A 21,619-nucleotide genomic window follows, 5' to 3' on the forward strand; every position below is an offset into this window, starting at 1 on the left:
AAAAAACCCAACCTAACTACAGAGATCAAGATCATTACTTTTTTGTTTTGTTTGTTTCTCAGTATGTGCAGACTGGTCTGAATCAGTGTCCAGGACACCAACCCAGTGTTCATCATGTCTGAGCCCAAGGCAGGAGCTGCTGAGCCTGACATTGAGTTTCAGCTATCAGTACTGTACTGAGTAGTCTCTGGAGAAGGGCAGTTTATACTTGTAAAGCTGCTGTATCAGCACATTTAGTGACAAAGGGACCTGTTCACATCTAAGAGTAGAGAGGAGGGAAGAATGGGGAAACAACAGAAACATCCCACTGTGACTCTGAGCAACGACCAGACAGGAGACCATTTTCAGCACTAAAGGCTAAGAGAAAATGTTACTAAACAGCTACATATTGTCTGAGCTTCTGTGGTAATTTTACACCCAGTTGCACTTGCAGCAGGAAAATGACCATAAAAAATAAATAATCTGTTTCCTTCCAAGCCTTGGCAATCCAAACTTGCTCTGAGGAAGAACACTTTGAGGAATGAAGCTATTAAAAGCAGGAAGCCTGGCTGGGGCATCAAAATCTGCATCCTGATTGCAAGGAATAGATGACTGGAACAGAACCAGTAAGAAACCTTCCTTCAGGAGCCCAGTATGAACTCACTGTAGCAACAGGAGGCATTCATAACACTGACCACTTTTTTTCTGTTTTCAAATGAAAACTCTGCTTCAGACAAGGATGTAAAAATAGATTTTGTGTCCAGACTGATCTTGGTAAGAAATGCATTTCAGGAATTCCTCTTAATCCTCTTCACTCTCTGTTTTCTAAATTAAACTTTTTAATGTTTTTCCTTTTTTAGGAAGAAAAAAAATTAATCTTCTCACATCATCAGTGCTTTTACTCTTTTTACATGTAGTCATATTTGTTTATAATTTCTTTCAGTTCCTCATGGCATCATTCTTGAATTCCTTCACTTATCAGTTGATCAAATCAGAGCATTTTGGATACTTTCTGAGAGAAAGAAGAATCGACTTGTTCTGACAGCAGTAGTGGTTTATGTGCCTGATTTTCTCAGAGGTTGAACTTATCACATGTGGGATGTCAGGTTACAGCTAAAATACTGAAAACAGCCCTAAAATGCTGTATTCAGAATATGTCCTTCTTTAAAGGTTTCAGCAGGATAGCAGTGCTCTGGTCCTTCAGAGAGAAATCTACTTCAGGAAGAATCTCTAATCAGCATGTGAAGATGAGGGGAGCCTCCTTGCTCCTCGTATGTCTTTCCTGAAATTTCCTCTGTGTAAAGTGAGGTACAATACAAAGCTACAGATACGGTGCAAGAATGGAAACTTGCTTGCACTTGGAGGTAAGGCAAGGATGATTTCATGGAATAGCTCCACCTGCTGACACCTCTCTTGGGAATGTTCTGGGTTTCAGAACAAACCTGAGCTTTTCTGTTCTGTTACCAAAATATCTCAGACCTGTTAAATGAAGAGACTGATTTTTGAATGCTGCTGTCACGACATGGTAACTTCATTAGCAGCTGCAGGAATTTCTTGCCTCTCTCATTAGGGATAGTGGAGCATTCTGAAGATGCCAACCTGTACAGGGTTTCTCAACATTTTTTCTCTCTTATCTACTCCATCCTTTTGCCATTCTGAAAAATGACTGTTTTTCTTAGTATGCAGGCACCTGGCCAGGTGTAGAATATTTAAGCTAGAGTGAAACTAAGTAGGTTGTGCTGCTTATTTATGGGATGTTAAGATGATGATTTGGCAGTTGCATTCCTTTCTCATCATCCATAATATGTATTATTATTGCAGCCCATAAAATGCCCAGTCATTTGAAGTTGAACTTTATTAGCTGAGCTGTCAGCAGGCTTATTTTCTAGTACACTTGACAGATTTCATAATTACCATGTAGTGTTCAAAGATTTTGGATCAGCTATGAACCTGCAAGAATTAAGGTCACAGTTTATCATGATCAGGCTGTTGCAGTTTCTGGCATCTTCAGCAATGATGCAGTACAGAAGAAAAAGTAGACATTGCCATTTCCAGAATTCAGAAACTTTTCTCTGGCCAGTTATCTCAGAAAACATCCATCTCAGAACTTTCTGTATGACAAAAAAAAAAAGCAAAACCAGAAGGAGTTGAGCCAACACCTTAAATAAATGAGTGCAGTTTTTTTCTTGGGTATCTGATATACTTTGAATAGCAGCAGCAAGAGGAAGAAGTGTGAGACTGAAACTCAAATGCATCAAGTGTTATGTTGGAAGCCCAGGAGTGGAATACACCACTGATGCTGTTAATGAGATGTAGTATCTGTGATGTTTATTCAGTGAGTTGTATTCAGTTTACTTCTACTGCCTGCTCAAACCAGATAGAGTTCTCTTGACTTTAACCAGAATAATATATGGTTTTTTGCCAGTTAATGCAGGCTAACTAAATATCAAGACTGTTTATTAGTCTTCGGAGAGTCTCAGTGATCCTTGCAAACGGCAGCTACTGCAGAGATGCTTCAGATTTGCTCTTTTGCTGTGATGGAATAACTTCTACAGGGAATGTTCTTGGGGCAGTCTCCTCTAGATCTTCACTAGGGCTTTGGAAAACTGCATGTGTTCCCATCTGCTGAGGCTGTGTCCCAGACAGTTTCCAGAGCAGTCAATTTCTCAGGACAAGTCTTTGTGAATTTGGCAGATGTCAGGTAGTATCCATGCAGTAAGGTTTGAACATCAGTGCAAATTCATGTGTGCACTGTTAAGTCTTGGTGTCTCAGACTAAAATGTGCATTGCCAGCATGGAAAATAGTGTGACTGATGGTGCTGCAATACCAAGACACCAGTGGTGTGCATCACAAGTGGGAGTGGGCAGAAAATGTTGAACAAGTTGCTTTATACTTGCTGCCTATTAATTTGTACAATATTTGCATAGCTGATGCAATTCTCTTATATCAGCCTCACTCTAGTTAGGCTCTTTTGAAATATAGTATTAATTATAGGTTCTCAAGTTAAATGTCAAGTGATTTAATTAAACATGGAGAGATTTCTGATGTATCTAGAAGACTGAGATACCCACAAATTATTATTGTTATCTCTTGATCTATCAAATGATATATCCACTGACATACAGCCTTTGTGCTGTCGGTGTTTGTGTCTTATCCTGTAAGCTTCATATTAAGATGTCTTAATGCTCAGCAAAGTCAAGAAAGAAATAATTCAAACTATAATTCATTTCAGTGAATCAAAGTCTCATTTGATTTTGAAGTGATGTGCAGTGAGCTTGTTCTTAATCTCTCTATATGACTATCAAGGCAGCATACAGTTTTTGGTAACTTTGCTCCCAAAATACTGTGTATTCTCAATATCAAGTAAATCCATGGAACATGATAGCTATTTGCCCAAATAATCTCTACTCAGTTCATTATCTTTGCAATTATTCTAATTATTGGTATTTTTTTCCATGCTGCTCTTTGTTCTCCCTCTTTTTTTTTTTAAGTAACTGATTAAGGAGAATATTATTATTCTGTGTCTGTAGTGTTTAGCTGTTCTGATAGCAGAGAAATTCTACAGTACAACAAAAGTGAGGTTTTTTACTGAAAATACCCAATGAAGTTACTGCTTGAGGTGCTCAGACTGTGGGGGATGACCAATTTCCCTATGACTTCTGCTGCCACAAACTGTGCATTTGCCCTGTGCAGAACTTAATGCTGCAGCCTGATCTTCTTACCATCCCTGACTTTTACTGGTTCTTAAGAATAAAGTAACAAAGTATGCGGAATGCTGCTCTTTCTATACAATGCACAGGCAGCATCAGACACTGTCCAAGGAGGAATTCAACAATCTTGATCTATCCTTAAGCAGAAATTTCTCATCCTGTCTTTTCAGTCACAACCTGCTTTCCTTCCTTGTGTGCATTTTTATCATTCTCTGTACTGAGTATTGGTTGGTAGGTGCACTTGAAAATTATTTTTAATGACCTAGGCTATTCATAAATGAAAGAAGTTAATTAGAGAGCCTTTGATGCTGTAAAGCAGGTAATGAGTGCCAGCCCACCTGGCTTGTCTCTGCCCTTTCCAGCCCAGATGCGCTGTCAAGTGAGGGCAGGGCCAAGCCTCTCCTCCCTGCCAGCTTCCTCTGCTGGCTTTGCTGCAGCCACTCAGGTGCACTCCAGTACCACAGCCAGAACTGGCTCTTCTCTGAGGGGCAGGACACTTGCTGGGGGTGCCCACCCTCCCTCTGCCATGGGGGGCATCTGGGGATGGGTGTGCTCCAGCCTCGACGCCAGTACACAGCCTGAACTTGGTCCTGCTGGAGTACATGACCCACAAGCAGAAATTTAGACACAAAGGTTTTGGTCATAGCACACTGCACCCTTCTCTAGCATGAGTGCAGAGGTTAGTAGAGCTTCCAAAAATTTATTTCCCTTGACTTGTCTGTGAAAATATCCACAGAAAAAGTGGTGAATGCCTATTAAGGGGCACTTATGTTGTTCATTTTTCATGCCTGTTGAGAGCTAGGTGGGAGCCCACTGTTCATGGCAATCTGTATTGGATGGGAGCTGCAATCCTGACACCAGTTAATCATGTTGGGGGGAGGCAGAGGGAGTTGTCCTTCTCTCACTTTTTTCCCAGTCTCAATGTCAATGTCGGCCTTGTCTCCTCTCTTTTCAGGTGTGCCAATGCTGTTTGTTATCCTCTGGGGAACTGTCAAGTACCTTTATGAAGATGAGGGGTTGGTTTAGTTCTGATTTTTATAGCTATCTCATTTGTGCTGTATGTGTGCACCAGCAGGTCACTGTTTGCTCTCTGTTCAGTGTGGTTTGCTTTGGCAGTGTGCTGAAAACTCGCGTAATTGCTTCTGTTTTGTCTGAAGGTCTTGCATAACATTTCAGAAAGGAGAATATGTTTTTTTCTGATCAGAATTTTCTGCATGTCTGAATAAATCTATTCTTTTTCAGGTCAAGGAAAGGTATGTTTTGTTTTTCTGTACTTATAGTATCAACACTAGCAGTCATCCTACCTAAACAAGACCACTCCTGATACTGTGCCTTTGGCAGTAGCCTTTACAGTTGTTTCAGAAGAAGACAGCAACCTCCCACAGGATTCTGCCTGCAATTTGTAGTGATTAGCCTATGCCTAGCAGCAGAGAAGTGATTGCCTTTTCTTGTTTAAGCTCCTATTATTTAGGTTTTCCTAAAATAAAGGCACATTCTCTGTCTGCTTACATTAGTCTTGCTGAAGTCAACTCTGTCATGCACAAGACTGCTGTAAAACACAAAATACTTTTTGTGCTTTTTTACCATAATTGCTGTTCTGGAAAAAATTACCTTTGTATATGCTTTATAAATAGCTGTTTTATAAATAGCACTGTAACTTGTTGGATTTTTTGTTTGTTTGTTGGTTTTTTTTTTTTTAAGTGAGGAAAGTGGCTTCTTTTTAGAGATAGTGGCTGCCTAGAAATATTTGGGTAGTTTTCTTTGTGAAAAGAAATAAATTTGTATTCTTTCATTTTTATTTTAATTTTTTTTTTATTTAATGGGTTTTCCTCTTACTTAGTTTCCACACTACTCAGCCAAGACTTTTGTAGAGGATCCTTTTCTTTTTTTCTTTTTTTTTTATTAATTCCCAGACACAATTATTATTGGAGAGTTGCTGCGATGTGAAAATTCAGTTTAGTCAGAGCCACCCCCAAACTATTTTCTGGTGTTTCTGATTATTAAGAACCAACATTGTGTGTTCCTCATAGTACTGCACCAGTTCAGTCATATCTGCCTTTTCTGGTTTAAGCAATGCTAGGATTTTTTGACATTCTTTTTCAAGTGTTGATGTGATGATATTCTTTAGCAAGATTGTGGCTGCACTGATGTACTGCAGGTTTTGTTGAAATTATCAGAATAGGTGTAGAGACCATGCAGCCTCTGAACAGGCGATGTTCCATGGGCATATCTTCCCATTGATGCAGAAAATGTATTCAAAGTGTTCATGCTGAGCCTCCCACATTATGGGGTGCTCAGAGCTGATTTATATTTTCTATTAAGGAAAACTGTCACTCACTGCCTTCAGCAGACCTTAAAAGGGGCAATTTTGCACATTATTGAATTTTCTAAATGTTGTCTAAATATTTGTAAAATACAGCAATAAATAACTACGTGCAGCAGCTGCTCTGAAAGGCAAGAGTTCTGTGCCTTAGGCAGGCATTTGCTGGAATAGCCAGGGATATCTTTCATGCTGTTTGCCATAGCTCTGTCACCATGCAGTGGGCTGTAAATTTCATTTGTGATTTAACTACTTCCCTGGCTATGAAGAATAACAGGAAATAAATGTGGTCAGGGCTAGGAATCTGAGGCAGTCCTGTGAATGTAGCCTTTGAGTAAAGGACTGAAGCCTGCAAGACTTGGTTGGTTGCACACTGCCTTCTTCTTTCCTTACATGTGCAAGTATAAACTCATTTAGAACACAATTACTGTTTTAAAAAGTGAACTATTCAAAAATATTTTGTCTAGATTACAAATACATTTAAAGGCAAGCTGTTGTTCTTAGTTATTAGACTGTGCCTAAAAAGCTGATACTTACACATTTTTGCTTCTGTCTACAATTAAGTATGGGAGCAAACCAGTCAGCCTTCAATCTTTTTTTTTTCCATTCACCTGTAGCAATTCAAGGTTAAAATTCAGTGTTTTCACTTCTAGAAGGAGAATACTGCATTGGTAAGCAAAGGCAGAAACATCCCACTAGCATTTTTTTCATTGGATAAATTCTCCATTCATGAGTCTGAGGCTATTAGTTGCCAAGCGTCTTCTGAGAGGTGCTGAGCAAACTGTTGGGATAGATCCCAAGCACAATAGATATTGGTGTATTTATCAGTGTGGCAATCACACAAAGCACAGATGGGCCAGAAGTCATGTACAGATCTACCAGTTTTATTTTGTGGATGCTTCAATAGCCATGACACCTTAATTGACCTGTAATGGTTTTTTTATTGCACATATTTGTATAAATTTAAAGGTAGCTAAAATTGATGTGTGCCACAGGAAGCAAATTAACACCGAAATGTAACAGAGTTAATGTAAAGAATTGTTTCTGAGCCTCTGTTATTATAAAAAAATTTTTAATTACCTTGGCATCTACTGCAGCTAGTGAGAAAATTGGAACTCAACTTCCAGCTATGCCTATTACCCCCTCAGTCTTGAGGTGTTCAGATAAAATTAATTTCAAAGGCTCCATGAAACTGGCTCCCACTCATGTGTACCAATTAAGAAGTTCTGTAGCTGAGATTCTGGCTCAGTCTGCACATTTTTTTTGTCCAATACCTAAAATGCAATTGAATTGGAGGCTGTAGAGCTTCTGGCGGCAATAATATGCTTTTTGTAAGCATTAAACTGAAATTGAAGGAAAAATAATATCTCAAGCCCTTCTTGGACTTGCAGTCCCTGCAAGGGAATGTGGACTTGCCACAGCCAAGCTGTTGTGCTTTCCTCTCTAGTAAGTGAGCAAAGTGAGCACGTGTGGGTGTGTGCTTTTAGCGTGGAACCCTCCCCGTGCTGCATGGTTTGCTCTTTGCTCATAGACTGTCCCACTACAAGGCTGGGGAGGGTTTCAGCTCCACCAGCATCACTCAAGATGAGCTTTCACAGGTCTTTTAAGAAGCCTTAGGGAAAATTGTGTATATGTATGTCTTGGCAGAACAGATTTGGAGCTGAAGAGAAACTTTTTTTGGGAAGGAATCTATGTTTTATGTAGTGCTGTTTCCTGGTCTGTTTCCCAGTCTGCGTAGCTCAGTAAACTGCTGTCTTTACTGGTGTCTGCTGCTTCTGAGTAATGCTGAGCAAGAGACTAACAAAGTAATTTCACAGAAATATTAAGAATGCTGTCACTGCAGGAGCAAGCCAAGTGAACCATGAGCACTGCCCTAACACCTGGGCCGTCCTACACAGACATGTCCCACCAAGCAGTGGGGGTGGCTGGCTGTGGCCAGAGGAAAGGAACTAGATGTACAAGCCCTCAGTTTAAGGTTCACTTCAGACCAGTGATCTCAAACCATGGCTGCTGTGACTTTTCTTGTCATTTTTCTCCCCTATTGCTCAACGAGACAGGAATTTTGAAAGCTTAAATGAGACTCATGCAGTAAATGAAGTATTATATTGCTGCAGCATGCTACTTACTTGGCAGAGGGCTCAGATCAGCAAAAGTTAGGAACTGTTGCTCCCATTTTTGATTTTACTTGTTCATAATTTTTAAAACTCCTAGTGGGCCTGAAACCTTGTGCATATGCACCGAAAGAGCTGGAGTTTGCAGCTGCAGTTGCTTTCCCATGGTTGAAATTAGTAGCTCCTTTTTGAAAATAAGGACAGATAAAATATATGACTGATCTCAATATTGTTATGACAATAATGATGGTAAGTAATGGGATAAAAACTAACAAGCAATTAAATAAGATGATCTGGCATTGGAGACTGAAGGATAATAAAAACTAGTGCAGGACGAGGAAGCTAAGAATGACAGCAGAAAGCTCAGACTCAAACAGATTCCCCCCGCCTCTTCTTTCAGCCAAATGACAAATTTGACCTTGGTTTTAATGGAGTAAATCTTCACAATTAATGGATGATAATTCATAGCAAATTGTGGAGAAGAGCTAGCCATTAGTGGGTAAGAAAGGCCAGTGAGTAGTATCCAGCTGGATTATGATAGCTGCAGTAGTACAGAGCATTCAGTGTTTCTGAGAAGCAGCTGCATCTGTTTCCATGTCAGCATGATGTGCTTTCCTGGTATCTAGTCCTTAATATTGTTTTCCATCTGCATTGCTGGAACAGAATAAAAAGAAAGAGATTTTAGTAATGTACTGAAACTTTTCCTTCATCTCCTTTTTTTTTCTGTCCTCCTACTAGTTGCTGGACCAGAAACTATAACATGAATTACTGGCTGATCATCAGACTGCCCATTCTCATTGCCATCGGGGTGAGTCTGAGACGTGTGCTGTGAGATGGCACAGCTCCCTGAGAACAGCACAATGTGATACAAAGATGCACATGTGGCCATTGTCCCTCTCCAAAGGCTAATAACCTTTGAGGCTGTTGACATTTTCATTCAGAAATGTGATTTTATGAAGCCAAATTGGTTTCTGTCACTGAAATTCTAGACTAGAATTTTGTTTCTTTAATTTGGCCACAAGCTGCCGTGTTGTAGTGGCAGGACGTGATAACAGAACAGGATGCTGCAGCAGCCCCATTAACTCCCCTGTGAGCAGGAGGTGTGGAAGGTAGTTCAGGGAGACCAAAGATACTATTTCAAATACTGAGCTACAAAAGAGCTGCAAAATGTGTGGCATTGTGTAGAAATATTCTGCAGGCACAATACTGTATCCGGCTCAGAATTCCAGACAAGGCAAAGGGCCACACCTTTACTGTGTCTCACTCCTCAGAGAGTAACTGGGGTCCTCTGCTTTGTGTAATGAAGTACCTGTGTTTTTCAGGGTGGCTTGTGCATTCACATTTAGACCACAATTCCTTGGCAAGGAGTTGAGTTCTGTGGCAAATTCTGCAGCTGCTTCATAGCAGGATGCACAGAGAGCTACACATGCATACACAAACCAGCCTTTTTGAGTACTTATGCACATGGGTTTATTGATGGTGATATAAATTCTTATTCCTTTTTTTCAGGTGAATTTCCTCATCTTCATCAGAGTTATATGCATCATCATCTCCAAACTTCAGGCTAATTTGATGTGCAAAACTGACATAAAATGCAGGTATGTCTTAAGGTGGTCTGATGCTTTTTGTGCTCATCAGAATAGAAGCAGACAAGGACAAATGTGAAAGGAGTGGGTTGACCAAGGTGGTTAAAGACCCTTGAGTAATGCACAGGTATGGTGTCATGCATCAGTGTAACTGCTTGGACAGTCAGCCCACAGAAAAGTCTCAGGGAAACCAGGGCAGGTATTTCACCTGTGCTATAAACAGAAGGCTAGATGACTGTCACTCTACAGTCTTCCATTAAACTGAAGGAATATTAAGTAAGCAGTTATTTTTAAAATACCTGCAGCACATGCAAGTACTGAATGTTAGAGTCCTTGAAATCACCCAGAGGAGGGCAGAAAAGCTGGTGTAAGGGCTGGAAGTAATGTCCTGTGAGGAGTGGCTGAGGACTTCTGACTTGCCTGGTTTGGAGGAAAGGGCTCTGAGGGATGACCTTGTTCCCTTCTACAGCCCTTTGAGAAGTTGAAGTAGAGAGGAAGGTGCTGAGCTCTTCTCCAGGGTATCCAGTGATAGGACATGTGGGAATGGTTCACAGCTGCACCAAGGGAGGTTCAGATTGGACATCAGGAAACATTTCTTTACTGAGAGGATGCTCAAACCCTGGAACAGGCTTCCTAGAGAGGTGGTCAATGCCCCAAACCTGTCAGTGCTTAAGAGACATTTGGACAGTGCCCTTAAGAACTTGCTTTAAGTTCTGAACAGGTGGTTGTCATAGGTTCCTCCAAGCTGAAATATCCTATCTTATTCTAATTTGAACATAAAAATATGAGCTGATAGAAATAAAAGCTTTCACTTTGAGTAAGATAAGATGGGATAATTTTGAGTTTTGCTCCTTGTTTTGCTCCTTGCCAGTTTTTATTGGGAAAACTTTCAATCTTGAATGCGTGAGATATTTCAAGAGAAATGTCAGGGCTATCACATATAAATTCAATTTTTGGTTTGTAGTCAGTCTATCCCTGTCTGTATTCTCCCTGTTATTTAATCCCCTTGCTAAGATTCATGGTTGCATCCTTCGTTTGTCCATCTTGACATTTGTATTGCAGTCTGGAAAACAATGTAAGAATAAAAAGTTAGCTTTTGAAGTGTGGAGCTACATGCTGTGGTATCTGGACTGCTGCTGTTACATTGGGTATTTCAATGCTGCAGTCTTCTAAACAAGACACAGCATATATTTTGGTGATTTCTTATCAGTGTAGAGTTGACAGGTGTGTTACCTACCTTCTTTACCTCACATGAAATTTTGGAAATCTTAATGTGTCTTGAGAGTTCAAATCAAAGATGAGGACTTGTTTGAGCTGGAGGCTTTGATTCCATGCCCACTTGTACAGAAAATGGAGTATTTTCAGAGGGTCTCAGTGAAAGGACAAGGGCAAAGGTCACAAGTTACAGAAAGAGAAATTCCCTGCATGTTAGGTGAAAATAAATTCACAGTCAGAGTGGTCTGATGCTGAAAGAGAGGTCCAGATGGGCTTTGGAGGACCTTGGAGATACTCAAAACTTGGCTGGACACAGCCTTGAGTAACCTGCTGTGAACTGGAGTTGGGCTAGAGTCTTCCAGAGGTGCCTTCCAACCTGAATGCTGACATAATTCAGAATAGCAGCCAGTGGCCCTCAGGCACACAAGAGCTACAAAGGTCTGACAGCCCTGCTGATTGAGTGATTTTGTATGTACTGACTTGTCTCAAGACAGGTTGTTGTGAGATGTTGGTGAGTTTTGTGGCCCAGGAAACTCCCACATGATCCCCAGGCATCTTTCACTATCCTTTTGGGTACATCCATCAAAAGAGAGTTACGGATCATTCTTGTGAATTTTTTCCTGTGGTTGTGTATCTTGAACTCTCTCACAAGTGAAGAATAATTTCTTTCAGATTGGTTTGTCTTTCATCCTTTGCTAGCTCTATCTTTGAACTTGCCATCACTCATTTTAAGACAGTTTGATTGCTTTGACAAAGTGTTCTGCGGTTACAGATAGTTACAATGTTTAGAAGATTTAACACACCCACAGAGGTGGGAAGGAATACCAAGTACTCCTCCCTTTGCCAAGATATTTTTAAAAGATTCCAGTTATTGATAGATTATGTCTTTCATGTCATCAAGAAAGTAGGTTTTGGTCATCTTTCCCAATTACAGGTGGAGAAAAGAATACAAAAGAAAGACATCACAGGTACAAGAAAGCACACAGCTTCTTACTGAGTTTGGAAGATTTTCAGGTGAAATACAGCCAGTAACTGGATATAGAGCTTTGCTGTCACCAGTAAATGGTCTGCAGTGAAGGTTAAAACTTGTAGGAACTTACTAAGGTTATTTTGAGGAGGTTTTTATCCTGCAGCCTCTGGAAGAGGACCCTGCATCACAAAGTGGTGCAATGACTTAAGAAAGTTGAAACTCTGTCAGAAACAATGCAGAAGGGGTGACTCCCAGGGATTATTTGGATCAACATTTCAGTGGCACTGATGAATCTTTAATTTCTTTGTGATCTTAGGTTGGCCAAGTCTACGCTGACTCTGATCCCACTGCTGGGGACCCATGAGGTCATCTTTGCCTTCATTACTGACGAGCATGCCAAAGGGATGCTGCGCTTCGTGAAGCTTTTTACCGAGCTCTCCTTTGCTTCCTTCCAGGTAGCACTCACAGTATGCCCATGGGCATAAGATCTTTTTTAACTGCTGTTTGAGGACCTGCTTTCTCTTTCATTCATTGCATGCTTATGTTCCTTATATTTCTCAGTTTAGCACTGGATGTTATAGGGTTATGACAGTGGAAGGGAAAGTGTAAGGACTAATTTTTAACACCCAATTTTACTACAGTAAGCTGGTATTCCTGTCCACATATTAATATTTATTTCTTATGGTTCACCTCAGGGCAATAACAAAATTGTCTGTGATTTCCTGTAATTGTACAGTGGTGTTGCTGAAAGCACATTTTGTTTCTCCAGTGTTTCTGACGCTCCTTGGAAAATCTGTGCTGCGAGAGGTTGCTGTCTCCAGCTGTAACTGCGTGTGAGGAGGGCATAGACTTATTCTGATCTTTATTTAACTGTTCCCTTAGGTAAATCCATTTCAAATGAGTATCCTTGTGTAAGGAAATCATTTTTCTGTTTTCCTGCGCACTCACTCATTCCCTGTTTATCAAGCACAGAGCTATATTTAAGGCCACTATGAATTACTCACTCATGAAGTGTTTAAGACTTAAACCTTTGCTTTGTAAGGAAGAAGGGGAAAGAAATCACTAGACAAAAATAACAGATTGAAGAAAACAACAACTACTTTTTCCTAAGATCGTGTGCTTTGAGACATAGTTTGGTCAAACCTCTGCTCTGCCATCAGAGTTGACAGAGAATAAGGATTCTCCACCTTTCAGTCTTACCCTAGACATGTCAGTGTGGAGCCTCTAGCCCTTTGCAACTGAGTTTGGCAAAGTGAGGAAACTGCTCTGCTCACTGTTCTGGTTTTTGTTGATTTCAGGGGCTGATGGTTGCAATTCTTTACTGTTTCATCAATAATGAGGTAAGAGAGATACTATTTTGTTCCAATTTGCCTTATCAGCATAGAGTATAGGAAAAGGAAATTGAAAATGGTCTTGAACTGCTAAATTGTCCTTGTTCAGGACTTTTTGTTTTACAGAACCTTCCCTGCATAGCTCTGTGGGATAACTCATCAGACAAATGTGTTTGTAAGGAATTCAGGCAGTATAATTTACAGTAACTATTTGTAGATTTGGAATCTCACAGTCTTTCTTACAGTTGTGTAGTTTGCACTGGTGCATTCTTTAATTAAGAATTACAGCTGCTCTTAATCTGTCTTATTTTAATTGCTTGTTTTGCTTTTACTTGCTTTTTATTTGCTTGTTTTTGTGAATGGGGGAGTGGAGCCCATTTTATTCTATGAACTCAGCTCAGCTTGCTGGTGAAGTTGGAGAATCCTCGTGGCTACTGCTGTACAGTTTGGTTTAATTTGGTTTCCCTGTGGCCCAGCTGTTTGAATGCATCATCACACTCTCATTAAAACTGAACCTCACAGAGTGGTAAACTCACAGACCCGGAAGAAGTGAACTTTTAGCTTTGAGTTAATTGATTGCAAGTACCATCTTCTGTGTTTTCTGCTGAATCCCAGCCCTGAAGTGGGAAAGGGTATTGTTCTGTTTAAGTATTGCAGGAGTCTCGTGTTACCTTCTAAGTGATTATTACTCATTCATTTGGCAGCCAGGTTTGTAAGGGTAGTAAACACTACTCATTTAGTCACTACATTACTAAATTAAATGCACATCAATATGTTTTACACTCACAATAAATCTACTTTTAACTATGACGTGGCTATTCAAGATCACTTATTGAGAGACAGGCCTCATCAGGGAATTGGAATCAGTAGAAGAATGTGCTATTTCTATCATTATGGCCAGGCTGGAGTCAACAGGAAAGCAACAGGCATTCTGAAGTAAGCCTTTCAGGAGTCTGTTCAGTTTTGTAGGTTGTGAGTAAGATTTTATCAAAGTGAATATTAATTGTACTGCTTACCAAAATCAGAGGTCAGTAGCAGCAGGCTTTGCTGTTGGGAATGAATATCATTTGCTGTGTGTCATGAATTAGAGAATATTTGTTTCAGATTCCTTGTATGGCTTTACAGGTGTGCTTCAATCCTGAGATGCAGCACTGTCTGCTGGTGGATCGTGTATTTCTTGTGATTCACCTTGGTGTTTGCTCACACATCCCTTGTGCAGCTGCAGCCAGGCCTCTCATGTGTAATGCTCAGTAACTTCCTTCACATGAAATAACAGCAAAGTTACATCATAATCCAAACTTTATTACAAGCTCTCAGACAGGCACCCTTGTTTCATTTGAGGGAGCTTACTGTGTAATAACTTACCTGTGCTTCTAAGAAATGCTCCAAATCTCTTGTTACTATAATTCTCTTGCCTTTGTAATGTAGTTCATAAAGCCTAAACACAGTGAGTTCAGCTTCACTGACAATCCAGTATAAATTATTTTGCTTGTTTCAACTCTTATTCAAAGAGTGGGAGAAGGATTTTGTGAAGCCTGGTCATCAGTGTCCATAAAAAAATTTTTTGTAAAGGAATTTGGTTAAGTAAAGTCTGTTCTAAACTAGATGAGAATTCTTTTCCTCAGCTAAATGATAAGCTGTTTTCTGACACACTGTAATTTAATTAGGATGCAAACACATCCTTGTTTGCAATGTGGTCTGCATTTTATTTTTGTTTGTGACTCATTGACTCCTTTTTCTTTAACCATACAGAATGAAAGTTCCTTGCAAGTCTTGATGCACAGATCAATAGTAGAAATGAAGATAGAAGTGATATTAATGTCCTTTTCTAATATCTACTTCTTAAAAAAATAGAATTTGCTCATATTTCAGTCTTACTTTGCCTGAAAGATTCTGGATTTTCTCTGAACTTGCTCTGAAGCCAACAGTAGTGTCTCATGAGGTTGCCTGTTACCACCAATGTTCTTTGCAAAATGAGCTAGGCTTAATATGACCAGTTTTTCTGTTGTTAGTGCTGCTTTCTATAAGAAATACTTTAAACCACAGAGGTATTGCCTTTTTCCACCACTTAGTTGAAGATGGTTCAGATTTCATTCTCTGTAGCCTTGGTTCTCCTTTTTGCCTTCTTGTCACAATGGAAGTACAATTCAATCTCTTCTACTTTAAAGAATCTCCTGGTGCCAGGACTTCTGAGTTCTTTAAATACTGGCCAATCCTTCCTTTTGCTTTTAATTTCTTTTCATTCTCTATACAGACTATTAATTAAACTCTTCCATCAGCTTAGTTCCATCCCATTTTAGATCTGCTTTCCTTTCATTGTCATTTGCTGAGATATTTTTTGCCAAAATTTAGGGATTTTTTATAATTAGATTCCAGATTCATTGCTACACTGTCAACTTCCTTCTCCATTAGCTGCATAAAGCTCAATCAAGAGCTCTCTGTGAGAGATCTTCTCCAGCCTTAACCTCCATGACCATCTTTTTCAAGTTGTCCTCCCTCCTTCCATTTTGTTTTAAAATACCCTACATAAAAATTTTTATTCCCCTGTCTCACATGTCATGGTTTAACCTCCAGCAACTACGCACTGTGCAGCCACTTGCTCATTCCAGTTTGGTGGGATGGGGAAGAAAATTGAAGGAATAAAAGTGAGAAAACTCTTGGGTCGAGATAAAGACAATTTAACAGGTAAAGCAAAGCAAAATGTGGAATTCATTTACTACTTCCCACTGGCAAGCAGGTGTCCTCCCAAATTCCTGCACACCTCCAGCCTGCCTGCTGTCAGGGTGGGATGAGAAGCTGAAAAGGCCTGGCACTGTGCAAGTCCTGCTCAACAATAACAAAAGCATCTCTATAATTGCCAACACTGTTTCCAGCACAAATACAAAACACAGCCCCATTCTGGCTGCTGTGAAGAAAATTAACTCTACCCCAGCCAATGTTAGCACATCATGGGGGCTTTGTTCTTGGTATCATTTTCCTGTATAGCTTATTTCTGGGGAATCTTATCAACACAGGAAAGTTAGTAGGATAAGCATTTTGCTGAAAGATCTGTAGATCTACTTCTGTGCTCAGGAACTGCCTCCGCAAAATCAGTTTTAATTAATTCCCTTGCTTATACATTCAAAGTCATTTAGGCAAAAACTCAATTCCACACAGGCAGCAGACCTGCTCCCTACCCTGTTCCTAACCCCTGGAGAGAAAACTCCTGATAACTGATATTATGCCAGTCATATCTGTTCCTAAGACAGACCCATTCCTACAGTCTTTTGTTCAGGTCTTCCATTCACTTTATCTCAGTTTTGCAGGCTGTTTGTATCATAGCTCAAGCCTGTCATGTCCAGCTGGAGTAAAGACTCATTTCCTCCCTTTGACTGACCTAAAGGTACCTATTGCTCATTTACTTACTCAGCCAGTCACTACAGTCATGCTTTCATTCAGGATTTGCCAGTAAATGCCTACAACAGCTTTTTCCAGTGCTGCCGTATGCTTCCATGCCCACAAAAGATGCCAAGTACTGGAACAGTAATATGGTGAATTATTTTCCTGCAGACACTGTGGTTCCTGCATTTCTGCCTTCATCTGACCATTCTCCCTCATTGTTCTATGCCAAGCTCTCCCAGACACGCTGTCTTTCTTTGTGTCTTTGTGCACCTTTTGACACAACAAACGCCCCTTACCATGGTAGAATACAAGCATCTGTCTCAGCATGTTTCCTTCTAACCCATCTGGTTGTGACAGTGGAGGTTAGATTCTGAATTCTGACAGATTGGCAGAAACACAGAGATGCAGCTGGTTCCACCAGGACATTCAGTACAAGGGCTGTAGGCCAGAGCTGACAAGCCCTGATAGAGGCATCCACCAGGGGAAGACAATTAGTTTTGTAAGGCTTTGCTCCTTTTTTAGGAGTTCCTCTCAAATTCAGTCTTTCTCGAGCAAAGAAAGCGGACATACAGCAGCTGGTTCCCTAGGAGGTTTCCCTCAGAATAGGAAGGTTTCAACAGCCTGGGCATGATGACAAACCTGTGCTGAAACTGCCATCAACCTACTTAGTCTCTTGGTACTCAGTATGAGACCCTAAAAGAAAAGAAAAAGCATCTTTCCAGAGAAGGCTCCCTTAAGTGACCCACCTACAGTGAACTTATTTCCAGGCTGAAGTACACACCATAATGAACTTATTACTGTGGTTGCACTCCTGCCTTTATCTAGAGTAACAAATGTGAAATTTTATGTCCTCTGCCTTATGTGTTAAAAGCTAATGGAGGTTCTTACTTCAGCCAAGTGGCAAGAACTTTGCCTGTGGAACAGGAAGATCTAATTCTGTTCTTGTTTAGCAGTTACACAATCCTGGATAAACTTCCAAACCTGTGCAGAGGTTACACAGTTTGATCCAGAACCTGTGACTACATGAGCATACTTCGTAGCTTCAAGAAAAGTTAGTGTCTGGAATGAGATACTGTAATTGCTATTTAAAAGGGGAACAGGTTCAGTCTCTAACTTGTTTAATTGTTGTTTTCAGTTCTGAATAGGCACACGGTTTTTGTATGAAATATAAAGAACCCACATAAATATTCAAAGAACAAAAATAATCCAGGACATAATAATGTTTAAATCAAACCAAAAGTTAGAACTCCTAAGAATACCTGTGGTGCAATATTGAGCAGAAAGTCAGTCTTTTCAGCTGTTTCATGGCTGATAAGCAAAGTCAGTTTAATTGTTAGTCCTGGTAGGGCATAGAGTCCAATCAGCATTGCAGGTGAATACATTTAAAGCAAAATAATGAAGGTAAGATTTTCTGGTGCATAGAAGAGCTTTTTTTTTACAAGTAAAAATGAATGTCATCATTATTTTAAATGTGGAATGGCCTGTAATGGATTAATGAGATAATTGGATAATTGGAAGCAATAATATTGCAAGTTTAAAGCACTTTCAGTTTTTCTCGGTAGTGTGGTATCCTTGCTGTATTCTGATGGAGTCATTTAAAGAGCTGATTAGTTCTACATTCATCCCTTTTGTTTCCTTCTTTGCTTCTGTTAGGTTCAGATGGAGTTTCGGAAAAGCTGGGAGCGCTGGAGGTTGGAACACTTGTATGTCCAGAGAGACAGCAGTATGAAACCTCTGAAGTGTCCGGCCAACAGCATCAGCAGTGGGGGCACAGTGGGCAGCAGTGTCTATGCTGCCACTTGTCAGGCCACATTCAGCTGAGATTTCTGCAGGTGAATCAGAGGGAGAACAATGAACTGTATAATCTACCTGAAAACCCTTAAATACCCAAGCAAGTGGCTTAAGTTTGCCATCTCCAGCAAGAAACTTAAGCATGTGCTGCTCATCGCCTGCAGGCTGTTGGACAAAGGTTTTTAGGGAAAGCAATCTGCTAATGCAATGAACACATCAGAGGAAAAATTGGTCATGTCTAAAGTAAGTTAAAAGAGTTTTTTCCTATTTGCACACAAGGCCTCCGGGGGTCCTAAACTTAAGTGTTGCATTGATCCAGTCTGAAACCACAGGGTCAATGGCTTATTACTGTTGAGTGGGTGAGCTGAGTGATCGACTGATTAAATTACAGGGATATAGAATATGATTATTGCCAGAAAATACATTTAGATTTTTCTGGGGATAGAGTAAGGTGCCATCGCCATTTTTAGAAAAAAATAATTTATTGGGACACAACTTGTATTTCAGGGAAGAATCAGTTTTGTAGCAGGGGTTTCCCAAAGTTAAAGTTGAAAATATGCCAATCTGTTTTCTGGGTAGGTGAAGAACAGCATCCTGAAGGTCTGTCAATATACAGCAGGTAATGTAGTGAACACTTCTGAATGCTGTCTTCAAGCTTCGCTTCAAAAAGTATAAAAACCCAAACAAAACAAAAATGCGGTATCCGTGAGGTACCTCCTGTGCTGGGAATAGGTGCATGTTATCTCTGTTGACATGGATGGAAATGTGCCCTGCGTGCACATCCCTTCCATTGTCAGTGCTAGGCTGCCCACCTGGTGGGCACACAGGTGTTCACAGGGATGGGGTGATGGCTTGTGTTTCAAGAGAACCTTTCCTTGTCTGAGCTTTACGCTGCTCCCTGGGGGTGCAAGAACAGGAAAGAAGTCAGCTTGCGGCCACTGCTGGTCTCAGCAGACCTCTCCTCATTGCAGAGATTCGGTAGTTGGCAGTGTGTGCTCACTTTTGTTTCCCCTCCGGCCTCGGTCCTTCTCTCCTGTGACACACTGCACCCTCGCGCAGGGCGCGGGTTCAGGACCAAGGAGAGCTCCCGCTCCCCTTCCCGGGGTGGGCTGCCATCCTCCAGCGCCTGCCAGCTTCCCATCAGCGGCATTCCAAAAAGGAAAAAAAAACCCAAACAAAACTAACAGCTCCAAACAAAAAATCCTGAACTTTCTGAGCTTTTTTTCTGTCTAAAACAACAAGGGCTCGTGCAGTGACTGCATCTGCACTGTGTAGTGCGTTTGCTCCCTGACCTTGACAAGAGTTGCTGGGGCCAGGCAGAAGTACCTCTACAAGCCCGATGTGATAGGTTGCATCACTTAATAAAAAGCTTTGCACATCTTTACTCGTACTTGGCCTCCCTTTATAACAAAGAGGCGAAGTGCCAAAGACAAGCTCTGAGAACCTCCCTACTCACAGATTTTTTGTAATAAATAAGTAACTTCCATGGCAAAGCAGTTACAACAACTCAGCAGAAATAACCCTCCCTATTCTCAAGTCTCTTTGCACTTGCATTCACAGTCCCTATTACCAGGAAAGTGGACTGGATATTCTGGGATGTAACTCAGCATCTTTCCTGCCTGAAGCTAGATTGCTTTGCATGGGATTATTTAATCATTGTATTAGGATCCTAATTGCCAACGGCATGGATTAGTTCTGCAATCATGAGGTTAGAATTGAATTAAAGAGGATGTGTTGCCACCTTCTGCTCTAATGCTAGTAATTGAGCTCCAGGGAGAAAGACACGTTTGCAGAAATCCACCACAGTTCTCAGGCTGGCTTATGTGTCTCCAGCATGCTGGCTTCTCTGCAGGCTGCTTCCAGGCCTTCCCTCTCCTAACATTGGTTGCAAAGTTGACTTTGGAATGAAGCACTTCAGGTTCTTCTGTATATTTAATAACTAGCTTCTGTGCTGTGTGACCATCAGTACAATACTTGTCTACTACATGCAGGTGTTAACTGCTGTCCTGCAAGTTAATTAATTAGCTTCCTGTATGTACAGAGTATGCTTGATGTTTCTATCTAATGTCTATCCTGAAGTGCTAAGAATAGGAAAAAAGTACTAAAGATTGTCACTGGCAGGTGGAAGGGCAGCATGGTGACAGATGCACTTTACAGCTGTGGCTTAATGCACACTGGTGGGAATGATTTCACTCATTAATATTCAAGAGTGGATGCTGGTCCTGCTTAGTTGTGTGCAAACCTGGGAAAAAAGTTCCTGCTGCTTGCACAGCTGTTGGCAAGATTATAGTTTTGCTGTGACAACAGGAAGTTTCAGAAGTGTTCTAACTCACTGAAGTGCTGGACAAACAAGGGTGTGTAACAAATGAAAGAGGACAGACATGGGAATAGAGAGCATTTCCACGCGTGGTAACAAACCTGTACTTAGTTGCTGTCACAAGCAAGATTCAACAGCTTGATGTGCTTTAGAGTTAGTAAGCTGTTCTTGTCTCTCCTGCTCATTTGTGAACTGAGGGCTTTGGGCCCACAGGAATAACTCCAGTTAACTTGGTGGCTTCTGCTTTGTTAGAATATAAGAGAAAAGTAAGGTAACAAAGTGAGGTCTTAGCCAAGCAGAAGGCTGCAGAGGAAATTTCCCCCCCCTCCAATTAAGCTCTTATTAGTTCAAACCTTTTTAAATCCCCTCTCAAAACAACTCAGTGGAAGTAATTAACACCAAGCAGAATTACAGTATTTGTGTATTTAAAGACTGAGCAAGGCCACAGTGCCAATTTCTCCATCATACTTTATCTACTTCAGTAAGACCTTTCACAAGCCTTTGTTATTCATGCCATCTCCATTTCACAATGTGTAAGGTACATTTATTTGAGTAGCATGAAATAAGCAAACCAACACAAAGCACTGGAAGAGATGAACTGTGTCAGTTTTTATTTCTTGTGCCTTTTGGCTTCATGCTCACTTATTGTGGTAACTTGTTTCATGAAGCATTAAATACAAGAGTCTATAAATCCACCTGGACATAATGCAGCTAGAGTGTATAGCAAGTGAAAACTTTATTTCCAGCATTGCTGCTATGAATTTTTATAATTTCATTGATCTTACCTTATATTTAATATTTATTTGCATGTATTTTCTTGTTTTAAAAAATACCCACAGAACTGTACAAGATGTCAGATTATCAGCTCCCCATAAACACTATGCTGATGTTTATTTTTATTGTTGTG

General features: G+C 40.5%; 1 protein-coding gene across 1 annotated transcript in view; it reads left to right on the forward strand.

Moving 5' to 3' along the window:
• The window catches only part of GLP1R (glucagon like peptide 1 receptor), an 83,686-nt gene extending 62,475 nt beyond the window's left edge, over positions 1-21,211 (forward strand). Inside the window, exons 8-13 of the mRNA XM_064708903.1 lie at positions 4,646-4,706; positions 8,860-8,929; positions 9,631-9,719; positions 12,209-12,347; positions 13,191-13,232; positions 18,258-21,211. Coding sequence (XP_064564973.1) covers positions 4,646-4,706; positions 8,860-8,929; positions 9,631-9,719; positions 12,209-12,347; positions 13,191-13,232; positions 18,258-18,425 — 569 coding nt within the window. The 3' untranslated portion in view covers positions 18,426-21,211. The remainder of the gene's footprint in view (positions 1-4,645; positions 4,707-8,859; positions 8,930-9,630; positions 9,720-12,208; positions 12,348-13,190; positions 13,233-18,257) is intronic.
• The last annotated feature ends 408 nt before the right edge of the window (positions 21,212-21,619 follow it).

Source organism: Zonotrichia leucophrys, chromosome 3 (genome assembly GCF_028769735.1).
Source record: "Zonotrichia leucophrys gambelii isolate GWCS_2022_RI chromosome 3, RI_Zleu_2.0, whole genome shotgun sequence".
NCBI classification, from domain to species: domain Eukaryota; kingdom Metazoa; phylum Chordata; class Aves; order Passeriformes; family Passerellidae; genus Zonotrichia; species Zonotrichia leucophrys.